The sequence below is a fragment of the Cnephaeus nilssonii genome (genome assembly GCF_951640355.1).
Source record: "Cnephaeus nilssonii genome assembly, chromosome: 18".
In the NCBI taxonomy this organism is placed as follows: Eukaryota; Metazoa; Chordata; class Mammalia; order Chiroptera; family Vespertilionidae; genus Cnephaeus; species Cnephaeus nilssonii.
Genome location: NC_137089.1, coordinates 12,606,827 through 12,625,229, shown reverse-complemented (window position 1 = coordinate 12,625,229; position 18,403 = coordinate 12,606,827). Strand labels below are relative to the sequence as shown.

Sequence of the window (18,403 nt, the reverse complement as noted above, 5' to 3'; positions counted from 1 at the left end):
TTTCATAGGCCGGTGGCAACAGTAGATTTTAAAGACATGAGTGAAGGCAAGACTGGGAGTGAAAGGGGAGGGCATGATGTGGACACCCACCCGCAGCCGACCTATCACTGTTATTCTAGTCACCATTTCAGCTTATTTTGTACTTTATGCTCTTCACTGCTGTCATGTTTTTAAATCAAAGGAATCATCCCGATTTCTATAGGAAAGTTTGGTTTGTGGCATACCAGGTCTCTTTAAACTACAGCTTTGAATGTAGCTGACCCATTGACAAAGCCATTGCTTTATTTTGCCATTAGAGGGTATTCCTGCCCAAATAGAACTTGAGTCATTTGGGGAATCAAATGTACTTTCCTTTGAGGTAAGCTTGAAATTATTAAAGTGACTTCTGGAATCATTGTTTAATGTTGTTAATTTGATCATTTTAGTCTTTAGTTTCTCAATTTTTCTTAGTATGGCATTATTTTAATTCACTTTCAAAAATTCCCACTTAGAAAATGGTCAAGAACAGATTTGAATCCAATTCCATCCTAGCTTGTTAGACTAGTTAGATTTACAAGTCATTCTTCTAAATAATTCCCAAGGTTAGAAAAAATTTCTGTGTGTGTGTGTGTGGCAAATTTTATTTTAAATATTATGTAATCATTTGGAAAGAGTATGGTTCACTTTGAACTATTCAACCCAGTGAAATATGTAGTTATGTTTTAAGTAACTAAGTTTCCAGACTGTAGATTGCCTAATTAAATAGGACATCTCGAATGGCTAACTATGCCCCTTCTCTCATATTTCACAACACGTAGGAAGAAAGAGATGTTCTCTGCTCCTATTCAAGACTTATCTTTTAATAACTTCAAAAATTTTGCAATCTGCTATGTCATGTAATTCCCCCACTCTTAAACCTCAGTAATGTTATCTAAAGATCATTTAAGTTCTGTTTTACCTTCCTAGAAATTTTCATTACATGACTCATGAACTTTCTCCCTACCTTTTCCTTCTATTTTATCATCTTGAAGCTCTTTCAACATCCACACAAATTGCCCTTATAACATATATGTCATAGAGTTTCTTAACTGACCCAATTCCAATGTTTTTCATCTCTGTTTCCCCTAAGTTAACTATGGGATGGCCACATGTTGGAATCTATCATAAACTGGAACTATTTCAACTTTGAATTTTGAACTCTAATATTCCTCTTTCAGATCATAATTTCACTTTAGGCCACCAATCTCCCATTTATCCTTTTAGTAAATATTTATTGAGTGTCTATAATATACTGAACTTCAAGTATGCCTTTTAAGGGAGGGCTAGATAAAAAAGTCAGTTCTACTTTTTGTAAAGTAGTCTAAATGCCTCCTTTCTTTATCTTCACCTCAAGTTCTTTACTACTCCTCACTGCATAGTATTGTGTCACTGCCCTGATACTAACCTCATTTGCTTTCCTACCTCTAATGGGCCTCATGGTGGATCATCTCAATTGCAATTTAATCCGCATCTTCAATTCTGGCTTCTCTTTCTTAGGCTCTTTTACTATTTCCTCTGACTTTATTCATTATCATTATATTTTACAATCAACATTTATTTATATTTATCTATATATTTATGCTTTTTCTTGTTCTCTATTCCATCTTGCTTTTGTTTAGGGCTTCCCCTTAATTAATTAGTTAATGAATTAATTTCGTGCAGGTCTGCTGGTGATGAATTCTCTGTTTTTGTTTGTTGATTTCTGACATCTTTATTTTATTTTCATTTTGAAAGGGTATTTTTACTGGGCATACAATTACTGGTGAGCAGTTGTTTTCTCTTTGCGCTTAAGATTTAAGGCTGGAGTCTATACCTGGTCTGCCCCTGCTCTTAGGGTGTTTTGAGAGCCTATGGTGTTTATAGGGGCTTCCCCACTGCCAGGTACTAAACTTCAATGATCCATATCCCCTCAGCATTGAGAAACTTCCAAAACCTCCACCTATAGGTAATTGTAAGGACTTTGGTTATTCTAAGTGTGAGATGGGAAGATGGGAGTTTGAGAAGAAAAGTGACATGCATAGCGGTTTCGCTGTTTGCTGTGGTAAAGCTGTTAGAGAGCAAAGAGGAACCTGGCAAGACCAGTGAAGAGGCTATTGCAGAAGAGCAGGTAAGAGATGAAGGTGGCGTATATTTCTTATTTGACTATTGAGATGACTTCCAAATGGCCTCAAATCTTGATCTGCTCAAACTCTTTCTCCCTCCTGATGCCATAGTGATTCATTTCTAAAATTCATATCCAATGACGTCACTTCTCAGAGTTTCCCCATTATGTATCTTTAGGTAAAAATTCAAATTCCTTACCAATGAGTAAAAGATCATATCCATGCTCTGATACCTGCCTCCCTTTACAGCATCCTCTCTTACTCTAACTCTTTCTTTTAGCCAGTGTTATGTACTTGAAGGCTCAAATCTCACAGGTTATGCCTGGCCAGTGTGACTTAGTGGTTGAGCATCAACCTATGAACCAAGAGGTCACGGTTTGATTCCCAGTCAGAGCACAGGCCTGGGTTGTGAGCTCAATCCCCAGTAGAAGGCATGCAGGAGGCAGTTGATCAATGATTCTCTCTTATCATTGATGTTTCTATCTCTCTTTCCCTCTCCCTTCTTCTCTGAAATCAATAAAAATATATTCTAAAAAATTGTATTTAAAAAAAATCTCACAGGTCATAAAACCTCATACGCCCTCATGCCTTGGCCCATGTTTTCCTTCATCTTGAATGATCTTTCTCATCAACTTTCTTGCCTGATTGACTCTAACTCATCCTTAAAGATCCAGCTTAAGGATCAAGGATAAGAGAAACTTATCTTCTCTTGGAAGAGTTTCTGAATCTTTTCCTTCCCCAGTCCAAGATATAAATGAGTATTTTCAGTGGATTCAGTACAATGCAATAAACATTTATGGCATCTATTCTCTGCCAAGAACAGTTTTAGGAGTTGGAGAATCACAGATGAATAAGCTGAAGTATTTGCCTTCGAAGACGTAGTTCCAGAAGAGAAGACTTTACTTAACAGTGTTATAGTGTGATAGTATAGCAGTTGACAAGTATGACCTTGGGAGGAGGGTGTGAGTGAAGGATTCTTAGAGGAAGAGAAATTCCTGCTGATTTTACAGAATAAATCAGAGTTTATCAAGCAGATGAGGTGCATGGGGTAGGGTTAATACAAGATATGCAAAACATGGAAGGGCAGAACAGCAAGGTGTAGGGAAATTAAGAAAAATTGATATTTGATAGCTAAGATTTGAAAACAACCTAAGTGCCCATCAGATGAGTGGATTAAAAAACTGTGGTATATCTACACAATGGAATACTATGCTACTATAAGAAAGAAGGAACTTTTACCATTTGCAACAGCATGGATAGAACTGGAGAGCATTATGCTAAGCGAAATAAGCCAGTCGGAGAAAGATAAATATCTACATGATCTCACTCATATGTGGGATATAATGATCAACATAATTTGATGAACAAAAATAGAACCAGAGACAAATGGCAGGGGAGGTGGGGGGGTTTAGAGAGCAACCAAAGGACTTGTATGCATGCATATTAGCATAACCAATGGACACAGACACTGTGGCAGTGGGGGCTTGCCCTGGGTGGGAATGGCTTGGGGGGGTGGTGTGTCAATCAGGTGAAAAGGAGACATATGTGAAACTTTAGACAATTGAAAAAAAAAGCATACTTGATATTTGAGTATAAAATTTAAAAGGTATGTAATGGGAAGTGAGCTTGAAAAGATTGGACAGACAATCATTGAAGATCTTATTTCAACATATACCGTATTTTCCGACATATAAGACGACTGGGCGTATAAGATTTTCCTGGGTTAAAAAGTCGTCTTATACGCCAGAAAATACGGTACCTTTTCTGAAACAATCCCCACCCTCTGTTCCATGGTTCCTGTTACAATTACCGTATTTTCCGGCGTATAAGACGACTTTTTAACCCAGGAAAAATCTTATACACCCAGTCGTCTTATACGCCGGAAATTACGTACCTCCACTGTGGTACTTTCATACTGAAACCACTGGCTTTCATCTCCATGCCACCACCAATGGGTTCCTTCAGGGCAGGCATTAGGTCTTATTTATTAATCTTTGCATACATAGCACCTACCCAAGTGTCTAAAATGTGGTGGATACTCATAAATGCTTATGTTATTAATGTGGACCCTTTAAAACTTTTAAAACATTATTTGGTATCTATCTATCTATCTATCTATCTATCTATCTATCTATCTATCTATCATCTGTCTGTCTGTCTGTCTAATGCCTGGGTTAAGTCTGGACATTATCAGCTCCAAAGTCTAAGTATAAATATAAAATTAAAATAAAATACAATTAATAAAAGATTCTGAGTAAAACTAAATTTAAATCTGATATATAGGGCATGACATATCCAGTGTGTAACATTTAAAAAATAAAATGTTATTAAAGTGCTTCTCAGATTTAAGTAACTATTATTGAGAGACAAGACAAATGAATTGAATGAACTAGATATTCATACAGCTTTCCCTGGAGGCTGTGTATGTTCTGTGTATATCTTTCCATTCACTCCTCTTTCCTTCTTCTCTCTCTCTCTCTCACAGCCCTGGACACGAGATGAACACATTTGTATAGCAGAAAGTCTTAAGAACTCTGCAACTCAGTTGGGTAGGGCAGGTAGTCTGGGTCTCTAGACTAGAAGGCTAACAGTCAACTTTTCAGCCCTAGTGTGTTCTTGCCTCTTGCTTTCCAAGGGGCACTTCCAGCCACTTGGGAAAGTAGCACATACAGTTGGAACTGTCTTGAATATAAGGAAAAAAGGAAACATATAACTTGAAAGCAATCATAATAATCCACAGTAGTAATCTGAGAAAAATTGCAATATCTAAATCACCTGCTCTTGTGCAAGATCTACTGGCTCACTGACTAATTACAAATGAAGAAATGGGAAGAGAAAATTAAAAAAAAAAACCACACAAACGGTCTTTTGAATAAACACACTGCTTTGTTTTAAGTAGTTTTACACATCTTTTTTTAAAAAAAAAAAACACTTGAGCTTGTTTGTCTTTTCTTACCTTTAAAAAAATGCCTTTGCCACGGAACCTGCTAATTATTATGGATTCTCCCAACATCCACTCCTTTCTCTCCCTCCTCCTTTAGTTGCTTTTTGCCACATATGTCGCTCCTTCGGCCACTCTTGACATTGGACTCCAGCAGCAAAAGAAAAGAGAAATTTATATGAAAATACAGCCACCCTTTGAAGACCTTTTTGACACAGCGGAAGAATATATTCTTCTCCTCCTCCTTGAGCCCTGGACAAAGATGGTACAATTAGACCAACTTGCCTACAGACAGGTATGGCGACCCTGATAAACTGTGTGGGAACTAGTCGGGCTTATTGTAAAACTGATGAGAAGCAGCATGGTTCACTCACAAGAAAAAAAAACACAAAAACGGAAAAGGTCTCAGTTGGGCCAGGGATTCAGAGTTTCCCTATTGTCTCCTAACAAAACACTTAAATCGGTGTCGTTTTTAGCTCTGTGCGCAAATGTGTCAGCAGAGATAAATCTGACTTTGGTTTCCTGTGATCCACACAATGTGCCATGGTAATATACTGGCTTTGTCCCTTCCTGCCATTTCCAGCGGCCGTCTTAGTTTTGATTAATGGACAAAGCTCGTTTAATTCTTTGCTGGATGAGTTACAGTAAATATTATACCCATGGAAAACATAAACGTTTCAGAGGGATCGTGGAAAGCACATTCTCTGGTGTCAGCGCTATTTTCAAGCGCGCCCAGATGTTCATCAGGTCAGGCTGCTTGATTGGATAGAAGTTTCAACACATCCTTTTTCATTCCCAAAGAGGTCATGTTAAACTTCAGTGCTGGAATATTTTCACTCTTTTTATTGACGGGTGGAGGAAATTTCTTTAAATATTTATTTTGAATCACAAATTAAAACCATTCATGGGTATTTTTTATATGAAGTTAATGCATGTGCCCTGTACATGAGGTCATTTCAGGTGGGACTCTGATATCTCTGTGTTGCTAGTCTCTCTGTTCGTGTCTCCTCAACAACTTCGTAGTCATGTCTTCCACCAGAAGGGATAGCTTAGGTAATTAAAATAAAATTAATACCGAAACACCTTGGATAGAGTTATCTTATTGAATTGTGACCGAAACAACCCTTGTGGCTTACTAAATTCAGTAACCAAAAATAATTAAATTTTTATTTCTGATTTTCTCTTTGTTCTGAAAACTTAGCATTGCAACCTTTCTTCTACAAAAACACATACATTACACTACGAAAATTAGGCTATCGTATGAAATTTTAAGATATCTCTCTAGTTGTTATTTTAAATATAACATAGGGTGTAGAGGAAAAATGGACCTGAGATGATGGTCCTGAGATGACAGAGATTTAGGATTGTAACTAAATTCCCTAAACCAAAAGGTTTTGGCCTTGGTAATGATTCTTATAAAAATGCATGGGACAAATAACACATCCTTTTTAATAAGAGGAAAAATAAATCTCTCTTAATTCTAGAAACGTCCTTAAATTCAGCCCAGAGACTTCTCTAAAAGTGCAGCTGACTGGATGATGTAGACTCTTTCCCAAAACGGATAACCAAGGGGCCCCCCCAAACCAGCTGTGAAATACACCACGTTCTCAGGCCGCCAAACGGATTTTCCCCTGCGACAGGGAAATGGAGAGTGGTCTTGTTCTCGTGACTAAATAGTAAAATAGTGCACACATTCTGAAGGCTGAGACTACTAGGAAGTTTAATCTGATGATTAACGCTCTCCTCTCTCGCTACACCAATAAAATCTTTGCTCACAACCCGATAACAATGGAGTCGGGTCATTTCGTGCTCTGTGGATTATGCGGTGCCTAACGCTAGTAGTGCCTGCCTTCGTGACTGTTATCCTGATATAACGATAGAAGCTGGAAATGTGACCCACAATGTTTCCATTACTGGTTAGTTCACAAGGGGTGTCCAGAAAGGAGGAGGAGTCTGGGGGCACTATATCAGCTATTTTCAACCTTTTTCATCTCATGGCACACATAAACTAGTTATTTAAATTCTGTGGCACACCAAAAAAATATATTATTTTGCCGTTCTGACAAAAAAAAAAGGTATAATTTTGATTGATTTACAAAAGAAAAATTAATAATAGCAATTACTGATTCTTCTAGCTCCAAAGTGACTTTAAAAAAATCAGTTGCCTATATTTGTATATAAGGATTTCTGTTTGTTTTTTTATTTTTTAGTTTTATTGATTTTTTACAGAGAGGAAGAGAGAGGGATAGAGAGTTAGAAACATCGATGAGAGAGAAACATCTATCAGTTGCCTCTTGCACACCCCCTACTGGGGATGTGCCCGCAACCAAGGTACATGCCCTTGACCGGAATCGAACCTGGGACCTTTCAGCCCACAGACCGACGCTCTATCCACTGAGCCAATCCGGTTTCGGCTATAAGGATTTCTGATACCAAGAATTAACCAATCAGACACAATATTCTTATGCAACATGATCAACATGCAAGTCTATCATGACCTGTATATTTATGGTTCAAGACAGGGCATTCATGCCTAAAGGCTATCGCTGTGTTGGCTATTATCATATTTTTATTGGACAATATAAGGGAAAAGAGGTCAGTGCCCCTGAATAAATAGTCAGGTATTGCATGTTTTAAGAATTCTTGCAGCCCCTGGTTGAAAATCACCGCACTATATCATTACCTAGAAATGCATGTAATTTTTAAAATATATTTTAATTTTTTCAGAGAGGAAGGGAAAGGGAGAGAGAGAAACATCATTGATGAGAGAGAATCATTGATAGGCTGCATCAGCATGCCCCCTACTGGGGATGGAACCCCGGGCATGTGCCCTGACCGGGAATCAAACTGTGACCTCCTGGTTCATAGGTCGATGCTCAATCACTGAGCCACACCAGCCAGGCAAAGTGCTTGTCTTTTTTATTGTATGCATTCAAAGTCTGACTTCGCTGTAGCTGCTTTTTTACATTATGTTGGTCTTCCTGCCTTTGCCTCCAAGCTAATTTACTTTATTGGCAAGTGTATTGGTCTTTAGCCCACTTTTCCTGGCAAATTGTGCATTTTCCCCCCACTTTTTCATAATGCACATACTATTGATGTTACACGTTTTATTATTATTTTATTAGGTGAAGTTGGTGGAAGAAACTCGACAGCTAGACTCCATATACTTCAGAAAGCTACAGGCTTTGCATAAAGAGACAGTTTTCAAGAAAGCTGAGGTAAGACACCTCTCTAAAAATCACAAAAAAACTTTTATCCTGAAGAGGGTTGCCACCACACATATTGGCGTGGGTGGGGGTGGGAATAGATGGTCATATATTGATAAGATAGGGAATAGGCAGTTTCATTTTTCTGCTGCTGCTTTGCCCAGGATGCTACAATTTGATAGGTGGCACATTTTATTGACACATTTAATGGCAAAGTCAGAAAAACAAAGCAGATAAGGTAGCACAGGTTGCCAGACTCCTTGGCTGCCTTCGCTAAGAGCCTTCTACCCACTTTATGTTCCTTTGAATGTTATTGGTTATTTTCTGTATGGCAGCACCTCTATTTGTTGTCAAGTCACAAAAGAGTTAAATTGAGTTTTCCAAACAGAAAAGAGGCTATTGTATGCCATCAGCAGGCAAAACAATTTCTTCAAATATGGAAAGAATTTGGGGAGGTCAATTAAAAAGACTATAGGATTGCCTAGGATATGAAAGTGTTATTTTGATTTATAAATTCAAATATTTTGGATTGGCTTCAGTAAACCATGATAGATCATAAAGCAGTAATATTAAATGTGTATCTACATAAAAATCCATCTAAAAAATGGATTCATATTTATTTATTATTTTTAATCCTCACCCAAGTATATTTTTTTCCATTGATTTTTTTTTTAGATAGAGTGGAAGGGAGGGAGGAGAGAGAGAGAGAGAAACATTGATGTGAAAGAGATACATCGATTGGTTGCCTCTCACGCATGCCCCTAGCAGGGCCAGGAATCAAACCTACAACCCAGGTACATGCCCTTGACTGAGTGGTGATTTTTACTTTCTTCTTTGTACCTATTTGAAATTTTTATTCTTTTACAATAAAGTTTTACAAAAACAATAAAGTTATTTTTTTAAATGTATCCTTCATTATAGTTGCCTCATTAACGCAGAAGTTCTCTATTTGAGACTCTACTAATTAATATCTTGGAAAGGATACATAAAAATCCACAAAGGTAGCATTTTGTAAAATTGTATTTAAACTTTATGAACTAAAATTTATAATGTTCCCCATGATTGTCCTTCTTCCTATGGAAAAAGGATTTTGAAAATATTGGCAGTTTATATCATGATCTGGTGCTTTTCAAAAACATATAGGGAGATGAATTAATCATACAATGAATTACAGAAGGAAGAGGGCTTGTAAACTGTCTGCAAAACATCAGAGGTTTTAAAAATACCTTCTAATTAACTTTTATATGAAGGAGATTACATTTAAAGGATGTAATCTTTATTAGAAAAGCATCTTACATTACTCTGTAACTTTTGAAATTAAGTTATAGATAAAAGAATGTTTTATGTTCATGATATATCGTTAAGAAAAGGAACCAAGTTATAAAACCATACGTAGTTGTATAGTCCTGCCCTCATTTTTAATAAACTACATGTATGTAGACAAAAAGAAATCTAGAAGGGTATATATAAAAAAGCTAATGGTGGTTATCTCTGAATGGTAGTATTATGTATGCTTTTTGTTTTCTTTTTATTATAAAAGACATTACTTCTCTAACAAAAATAATAAAATTAATATTTTATAAGCAAGTATACAGTATAATAACTATTTACTAAATGTTCATGAAAAGAAGGGAATGGAATATAAAGGAACAGAAGAGAATTTGATATGAGTTAGAACCAAATTCTAGATTCTAGATTCTTTACCCATTTCTATCACTGGCCTGTTAAATGGCATTGGCCTAACAGTTAATTTTTATTTCAGTTTATTTAAATTTGAAAAATAACTTGTTGTGTTTAAAAGATTTTTATGAAAAGTATTATTTTACTAGGACGCTACTAGTGAAATTGGACTTGGCATTTCCCCACATCCTGCTATCTCTAAATCAGCAGCATACTGGAGCATTGTCCCTGCAGAATATAAGAATTTTAATTTTAATAAGCTACTTAACAACAAACTGGAGTTTGAACATTTCCGTCAGTTTCTTGAGGCTTATTCTGCAAGGTATGTTACATATAATCATTGTAAATTATATTACTCTCTTAAAATATTTTTTTCTAAGCTACTTATTTTTTAAACTGTATGGGTACTTTTTTGTTGGGGAATGCAGTTTAAAAATAGCAGCCTTTAAAATGTTATTTAAGTGGTTAAATAATATTTGTTGATACTTTTAGCATTGGCTAAATTAAAACACTGGGCCACATTGGCCAGGGCAATACCAGTATGTTTTATCCAGTCCCTTTTCTGCTGTTTCTTTTGCATTTGTCTAGACAGGTGCTTCAATTACTGTTTCATTATTATTATTATTATTATTATTATTATTATTATTGATTTCAAAGAGGAAGGGAGAAAGAGATAGAAACATCAACGATGAGAAAAATTCATTGATTGGCTGTCTCCTGCACTCTCCCTACCAGGGATCAAGACCGCAACCAGGGCATGTGCCCTGACTGGGAATCAAACTGTGACCTCATGGTTCATAGGCTGATGCTCAACACTGGTTGGGCTTCAATTACTCTTTCTGAGAAGTGTCTCTTTTATATTTCACTAAGCTATTGAAATTAACATTTTATAACTTTTGTTAGCTAACACATAAATAAAATGTAGTTTTGCACAGAATCTTGGGACCTTATAAAATATTTATCTAATATAAATTGTTCATATTTTTTCTAATAATTTTCTCACAAGTTAGTTAAGATTGATTAGACTTGGGAGCCACATTTCACATATATAGTTTCTGTTGGTGCTGAGGATTATTTTAAATTCAGCTTGTTGCCAAACAGACATGCAATAGATGGGATGTTCCCATATCTGAAACTGAGAGTACTAGTCCATCATTCATGGAAGAACTCTGGGACCCTACCAACAATGGTGATCGTTACTTTTCTGCCCCAGAGCCCCTGGTATTCATTCATATTTTTAGCCAGGATGAGACGCCGTATTGGACTTCTTAGTTTCATGATCTGATTAGTTGTGCTAACTGGTCAAGACAACCACTTTCTAAGTTCTGTCAAAACAACAGCTTGGTTTGGGGTTTAGTAGAATTGAGAGAAATAAATAAGAAAGGCTGTACTTTGTTTTTATTTTAGCATCGACCTGATGTGCTGGACAGACATTGAGCAGTATCGAAGGATACCTTACAAAGATCGAAAGCTAAGGGAGGCAAAATCTATTTATATTAAAAACAAATACCTGAATAAAACATATTTCTTTGGACCCAACAGTCCAGCTTCTCCACATCAGCAAGATCAGGTATCAACGTGAAAAGATATTTTCTATATTGACGTATAAAAACCAGTAATTTCTTTCTCTTTGCCAGCAACCTGAAAGTCATCTTTTTCATTTGCTTTTATGACTTAAATGCTAGACACTTTTGGTATCTCATTTTTTTAGGTATTCACAAGTATCTATAAAATAGATGTCTTTAAAACTCAGCTATTACATATTATAAAATGTGTTATTTTAACAAGTAATTTATAGAATTAAAAACAACAACCTTTTATTCATTCATTCATTCATCCGCTCATTCAGAAAATACGAGTGCCTGTGACATGCTACACACCCTCCTAGGTGCTCAGGAGAAGTGGTGAACTAGAGGGTCAATCCTGTCAACAAGCAGGAAAACTGCCCTTTTCAGCCATTAAGCTTCATCTTTACTTCTTTTTTTTATTTTTTATTGCTCTTTTACAGAGAGGAAGGGCGAGGGATAGAGAGTTAGAAACATTGATGAGAGAGAAACATCGATCAGCTGCCTCCTGCACACCTCCTACTGGGGATGTGCCCACAACCAAGGTATATACCCTTGACTGAAATCGAACCTGGGTCCTTTCAGTCTGCAGGCTGATGCTCTATCCACTGAGCCAAACCGGTTAGGGCCATCTTTACTTCTCTTGACTGATATTATTCCAAACACAATTGATCTTAAAACAATGCTGTTGGCCATTGTATTGTCCCCAGAAACTATTTTCATTGACCAGGAACATAGGTTTGGTCATTTTATTGGACCAAAGTCACATGGTCTGAATCACAACTTATTAATAACCAGAGCATTATTATTTACAGCAAAAATTTCTTATTGGGATTCAGCTGTGGGTTTGAGCAGTATCGAAGGATACCTTACAAAGATCGAAAAAATATGGCTCAATTTTTATGCTTTAAAAATGGTAATAATTCCGTTAGTTCGAAGTTTGCTCATCTACATTACCACCTAGAGATCAAACGACAGCAATTCTGGTTAAGGACATGTACCTTGGTTGCGGGCTCAATCCCCAGTGGGGAATGTTGTGTGGGGAATTCTCTTTCCCTCTCCCTTCCTCTCTGTAAAATCAATAAATTATATATTTTAAAAAATCAATGGGTTGCTTTCTCTATGTGTCCCTTTCCCCTCCCCCCACAGCAGGGCTCCAACCCACAACCTAGGTATGTGCCCTGACTGGGAATCAAACCCATAACTTTGTGGTATATGGGACCAATTGAGCCACTCTGGCCAGGGCTCTCTCTTGTTTTTATGGAAAACAGTTTATTAGTAGGATTTAATTAATCTTATTAATCAAAGGAGAACTGTGATGAAGGTAATTTTTCCAATGAGCAGTCCAAAAATTTTGAGTGGTTTGTACACAGAAACAAATAGAAAACCGAACAATTTATAGCAGGAAATAGCCATTAATAGCTGTTGAAGCCAATACATATGCACAAAGAAGGGAGATTTGGGGCACAAAGAAATGGTGTTTTATAAAAGGTACTGCCTGTGCGAGTCAGACTACTGTCTGTAACCTGGCCTTTCTCTACTTCCTCTGCTTCCCTGTTCTTCTATTGTTGGAATAGCCCTCCATTGCTACCACCGCCAGCATCCCACCATCCCCAGCTCAATAGTTTTGGTATTATACACATTTATATAATATGTGAGTCAAGGCTGTCTCTTTACTAAGACTCACTTTCCTCATACACAAAAGAAAATGATTTCTCAAACATGTCCATTGGACTAGAATCACAGACTCACAGAATATTACACCTAGAAGAGAATTTAGAAAACTAATATGCTAATGCTCTCATTTCACAGTTGAAGACACTGAGGCCATGGAGAGAAAAATGGCATTGCTTGTGCTCATACAGGATAAAAAACCCATTCTTGTGTTCTTTGAAATATATCAGAAGCAAAATCACACACCTACAACAACCATCACAATTCTCTGTTTGGTGGCAGAGGAGTTATCTGTCTTTCTGTACACCAAAGAGCCAGGAGATATTCTACAGAAAATGAGAATTGTGGCACCTGTCAGTGTCGAGCAAATGGTTTCGGGTGAATTAACAAATGAATGACTAGTAGTGTTTCATTCCCCACACAGACGTTTGTCGTTTCTGTTTCGTTGTATTTTCTTAGATCATGAGTTTAAGTGGTGGCTGGGGCAAAACTCTCCATGAGCAGCTTGAAGCACCTGTTTTCGTTGAAGTTCAGAAGCAGGTCCTAAAAAGGCTAGAAAATGTGTGGTTGCCAATGTTTCTTGCAAGTGAACAGTTTGCAGCACGTCAGAAGATAAAGGTACGTAAGTTGGTACTATAATCTTTGGATAGTGATTGACAGTATCTCTCAAAACTCAAATGCACGTACGTGTTGACCCAGCCATTGTACTTCCATGGCATCAGACTTCCCAAGTTTTACTCTCAACACTGCCATATATTAATTGTACATCTTTAAGTCTTATAACCTTAGTCTTCTCATTTAAAAAAAATGGGGTTAATAAGAGTAATTGCTTCATAAGATTGTTGTAAAGATGAAATGAATGATATATGTTTAATTTCTTAGCATGGTGCCTGACACATAGCAAACACTGAAATATTATCTACTAATATAGTTGTTTTTTATATTATTATTATTATTAAGATCTCGGATAAATGGGCAAGGATATACAAGGGGGAACACTTAAATGAATTATGAGAATTTCATACCATGGGAAACCATGCAGATTTTCATATCAAATGAGATTTAAATATAAATTGAGAGTTCCACATGTACTGATATGAAAGATTTTATCTGAGTGAAAAAACCAGGATGCAGAACAGTATATAGAAGATAATCCAATTATATATTCTTACATTTACATATCGGTCTATTTATATGTTTCTATCTCTAGACATTCATCCATCCATCCATCTCTCCATCCATCTATCTATTTTTATATTTATGAAAAAAATATTTAAGAGGAATGGCTTTAGGGAATGAGAAAGATTTTTACTTTATTTTGAAAGTGGTGTGAAATTCGTTTCTTTGATTTATTTTATTTTGTTTTATAAGAAGCATGCATTACTTTGATAATTTAAAATGTCATTATCACACCTAAAAACAGGAAAACCTATCTTTACAAAAACAACACAAGGACAGAGAGCATGTGACTTTAGGATGCAAAGCACAAGCTATTAGTAATGATCAGGAAGAATAAAAAAAAAAGTTTATCAAACACTTAGAGGTTTATTACCTTGGAATATCCTTAGTCTTCTGAGAACCTTAAGTTATGGAAAACACAGCATACCTGGGCTCATCGGATTTTAACATGGAGAAAAGCTGACTTGTTTTAGTTCCTGGAAATAACCTTTGGAGTAACTCAAATTTCCTCATTCCTTTCGTCAGGCTGACTCATTCTCTATCCAAAGCCAAGTTGAAAGATATTTAGCTTACTAATATAACTTACCACATTTTCTCACTATGTTTACCACAATAATTTTATTGTAACTTACAGTCATTTCCTGACATAGCATTGGGTGGCCAATGACATAAGCTGATTCGGGCAACCTTAAGCCAAAGACAGAAGAGAAGGGAGAGCATCTATAATAATAAAAACATAATATGTTAATTAGACCAAATGTCCTTCCGGATGACCTTCCGGACGAAGCTGGGGCTGCAAGGGAAGCCCGGGTCCTGGGTGCTAGAGGGAAGCCGGTGCCGGCAGCTGGGGGAAGGAAGGCCTACTCTTGCACGAATTGCATGCATCAGGCCTCTAGTGTATGATAAAGTGCTACTGGAGCATCTCACATACTTAGCGGGAGAGTTTACACCAAAGCTTTAGGAGGGTTGGGGGCCAGGCGGAGGCTGTCGGAAAGACTCGGCAGTGACTCTGTCCTGTCTCTCTAGTTCAGCTTCTGGATCTGTCTATGGAAGAGAGGTAGTCATAAAGGACAGATTTGGCAGGAGTGATTCCCAAGAAACGGAAAATAGTGCCAATCAGCAGTAACCTAAAGAGATATCTTCTGTATTTTCTGCCTGTATTGAGTACCTTTTGTACTCATCTATAATTAGTGTGGCTAGATAATAGCACAAAAATCTGGGAAGTCCTAATTATCTCTTCAGTTTCCACGTGACCCAAAGTGGAAGTGCCATCTACATTTAGGGCAATGCAGTTGGCTGCTGTTGTCTCCATTTTGCAGATAAGGAAACTGTTCAGAACAGAGAACTTGAGTAACTCGCCCAAGGACAGGGGCAGAACTTCCATTTCTATGTTGGATCCTTTTTCTTCTGAACTGCCCCATCTATTATCCACGCTCACCTTTACCTCATTAAGAAAATAAAATAGAATATATATATATTTCAGAGAGGAAGAAAGAGATAGAAACATCAATGATGAGAGAGAATCATTGACCGGCTGCCTCCTGCACACCCCTACTGGGGATCGAGCCCACAACTTGGGCATGTGCCCTTGATCGGAATCGAACCCAGGCCTACGCTCTATCCCCTGAACTACGGCTACCAGCCAGGGCTACCTCATTTTTTAAAGCCAATAAATTAGTAAATGATTTCAAAACTTCAGACATTCTGAATCATTGAATCTGTATCTTTTAGGTACAGCTGAGAGACGTAGCTGACGAGCTCTTACTGCAGAAGCATGAAGGGAAAATTGGGATCTGGAAGGTAAGTGCCATTTGTAATATTCTTTCTCCTGTGAGTTCTACTCTGTCAAAGTATCTCCCTCCCCCTTCTTGTTCATAACCCCTCATTGTAGACCCTGTTTTCTAAGCTACCAGTTGGCTGCCAACACTGCTCTAATTGGCTGATGGAATCTACTGGAAAGTGTGATCGTATCAGGGCCTTCTTAGAGCGTTCCTTGACCTGCTCAATCCCAGAAGTGTCCATTGGACTTCCAATATGTCTTTTTTGTTAATCTTCACCCATGAATATTTTTTTCCATTATTTTTAGAGAGAGTGGAAGGGAGGGGGAGAGACAGAGGGAGAGAAACATCAATGTGAGGGAGACACAGAGATTGGTTGCCTCCCGCACGCACCCCAACCTGGACCGGGGATCGAGCCTGCAACTGAGGTTCATGCCCTTGACCAGAATCAAACCAGGGACTATTCAGCCAAAGGACCGACACTCTATCCACTGAGCCAAACTGGCTAGGTCTCAATATGTATTTTTATTTATTTTCCTTGTGATGGATTTATTGAGACAAATTGTTTGTTCCAGCATCTGGTAGGATATTTATTACTGAGAGTAGGTTACACAAAACGATTAAGAAGTATGCAATAGAATCAGCAGGTTAAATTAATTTACGTTATCCCCCTTTACTTAGAATTACATTTTAGCTTTAAAAGAATTAAGATACCTATCATTTTGGTGAGTTTTTAAACCACTATAATATGATACCTTACTAGAAATTGCCTATTTTGCTTCTTAACAAGTGTGATAAATAATGTACTCTTTTTGAGCCTACAAATTTATGGGTATTTATCCTCCTTACAAGGTCTTGATAAATGTTAAACTAGACCCAGGCAGAGAAACTAACAAACTAACAAAGACAAGGCTTTATCTGACTGTTAGAGGAGTGTGTATATGTCAGGCCCCTCTTTTTCTGTATTTTCCTCTTGAAAGGAAAGAAAACCTGTTCTTCTGTTTGTCTTTTGCTATATTTTTTATTGAAATGCTGAGTACAATAAGCTTATATTTCATATTATTATGCAGTATATATTGTTATTTTTTTGTTCAGTAAAATTACAGGCTTTAGTTAAAGTACTAAGGTTTAGTATCTTAAGAAGCAGGTCTTAAAACATTATTTGCTGAGTGGGTTTTAAACAAACATCCCGGTCTGATACATAGTTGTTCCTATTTATAGGGCTGTAATTTTAATAGGGACCATATGGTGAGGGTCGTACCTACTTGTGCACAGAACACGGCCTGGGCCTCACTAACACAGTGATAGACATCTCCTCGCTTTATCTGGGTTCAGGGCGTCACCATCCATCTCGACTGCCTGGAGTTGCCTTCAGTTTTCAGTTTCCAACTCAGATGTCGTCCTGAGGGCCCTTCTCAGTAAAGCTTTTACTTCCCCAGGCAGAACTAGTTGATCCTTCCTTCGTGTTCCCGGGGCACTTTTTACAGAACTCTCTTAAGCCTCATTTTGATGGTCACACAGAATGAAATATTATATGAAACTTATTTTATGCACGATCAGTAATGGATGTTTATCATGTGTTTTGTTTGTTACTGTAATCCCTAGGTTCACCTAAAACATTGACTTTGGAATGATGCATCGTTGTAGGCTACACTCGGATTTGGGGAACTTCAATAAAACGTATCCAGTAAAAAAAAAAATAAAAATCTATTCAGTAAATTCATTAAAATACACTGAGTGGCCAGATTATTATGACCCCTGAACGCATAATAATCTGGCCACTCAGTGTATTTGTATCTCCAATGGGTTCCAAAAGTATTCTAGACTTTTGCTGGAGATCAACCACCTATTTGCCCCGAGCTTTGATTTACAGTATCTTTGATATCAAATAAATAAGGTACTCAAGAGAAGTACACTGAGTGGCCAGATTATTATGTGTTCAGAGATCATAATAATCTGACCACTCAGTGTATTTTTTGTCATCTAAAAGGCTAACGAGAGATGAATATGTGATCTAAATGGTTGAAGTAGATATCTTAAAACTGTGGAGATATAAAATAAGTAATACCTTTAAGCATTAATAAAACACCACGGCTCCTTCAGGATTTTTTGTTATGTAAAGTGAATCCTCAGTCAGAGGAAGTCTATTATTAAAAATAATGTATCAATAATTATTTCTTCTTATTAATTCTTAATAACAATTTGTTATTAAAATAATATAAAGATAATTCACCAAACTATAGGATCTTTCCAGGATAGA

General features: G+C 37.0%; 1 protein-coding gene across 1 annotated transcript in view; it reads left to right on the top strand.

The window, feature by feature from the left end:
• Nucleotides 1-18,403, top strand: part of RGS22 (regulator of G protein signaling 22) — a 102,630-nt gene that overhangs the window by 64,555 nt on the left and 19,672 nt on the right. Inside the window, exons 15-20 of the mRNA XM_079795911.1 lie at nucleotides 5,162-5,356; nucleotides 8,187-8,279; nucleotides 10,097-10,269; nucleotides 11,355-11,517; nucleotides 13,646-13,804; nucleotides 16,097-16,165. Coding sequence (XP_079652037.1) covers nucleotides 5,162-5,356; nucleotides 8,187-8,279; nucleotides 10,097-10,269; nucleotides 11,355-11,517; nucleotides 13,646-13,804; nucleotides 16,097-16,165 — 852 coding nt within the window. The remainder of the gene's footprint in view (nucleotides 1-5,161; nucleotides 5,357-8,186; nucleotides 8,280-10,096; nucleotides 10,270-11,354; nucleotides 11,518-13,645; nucleotides 13,805-16,096; nucleotides 16,166-18,403) is intronic.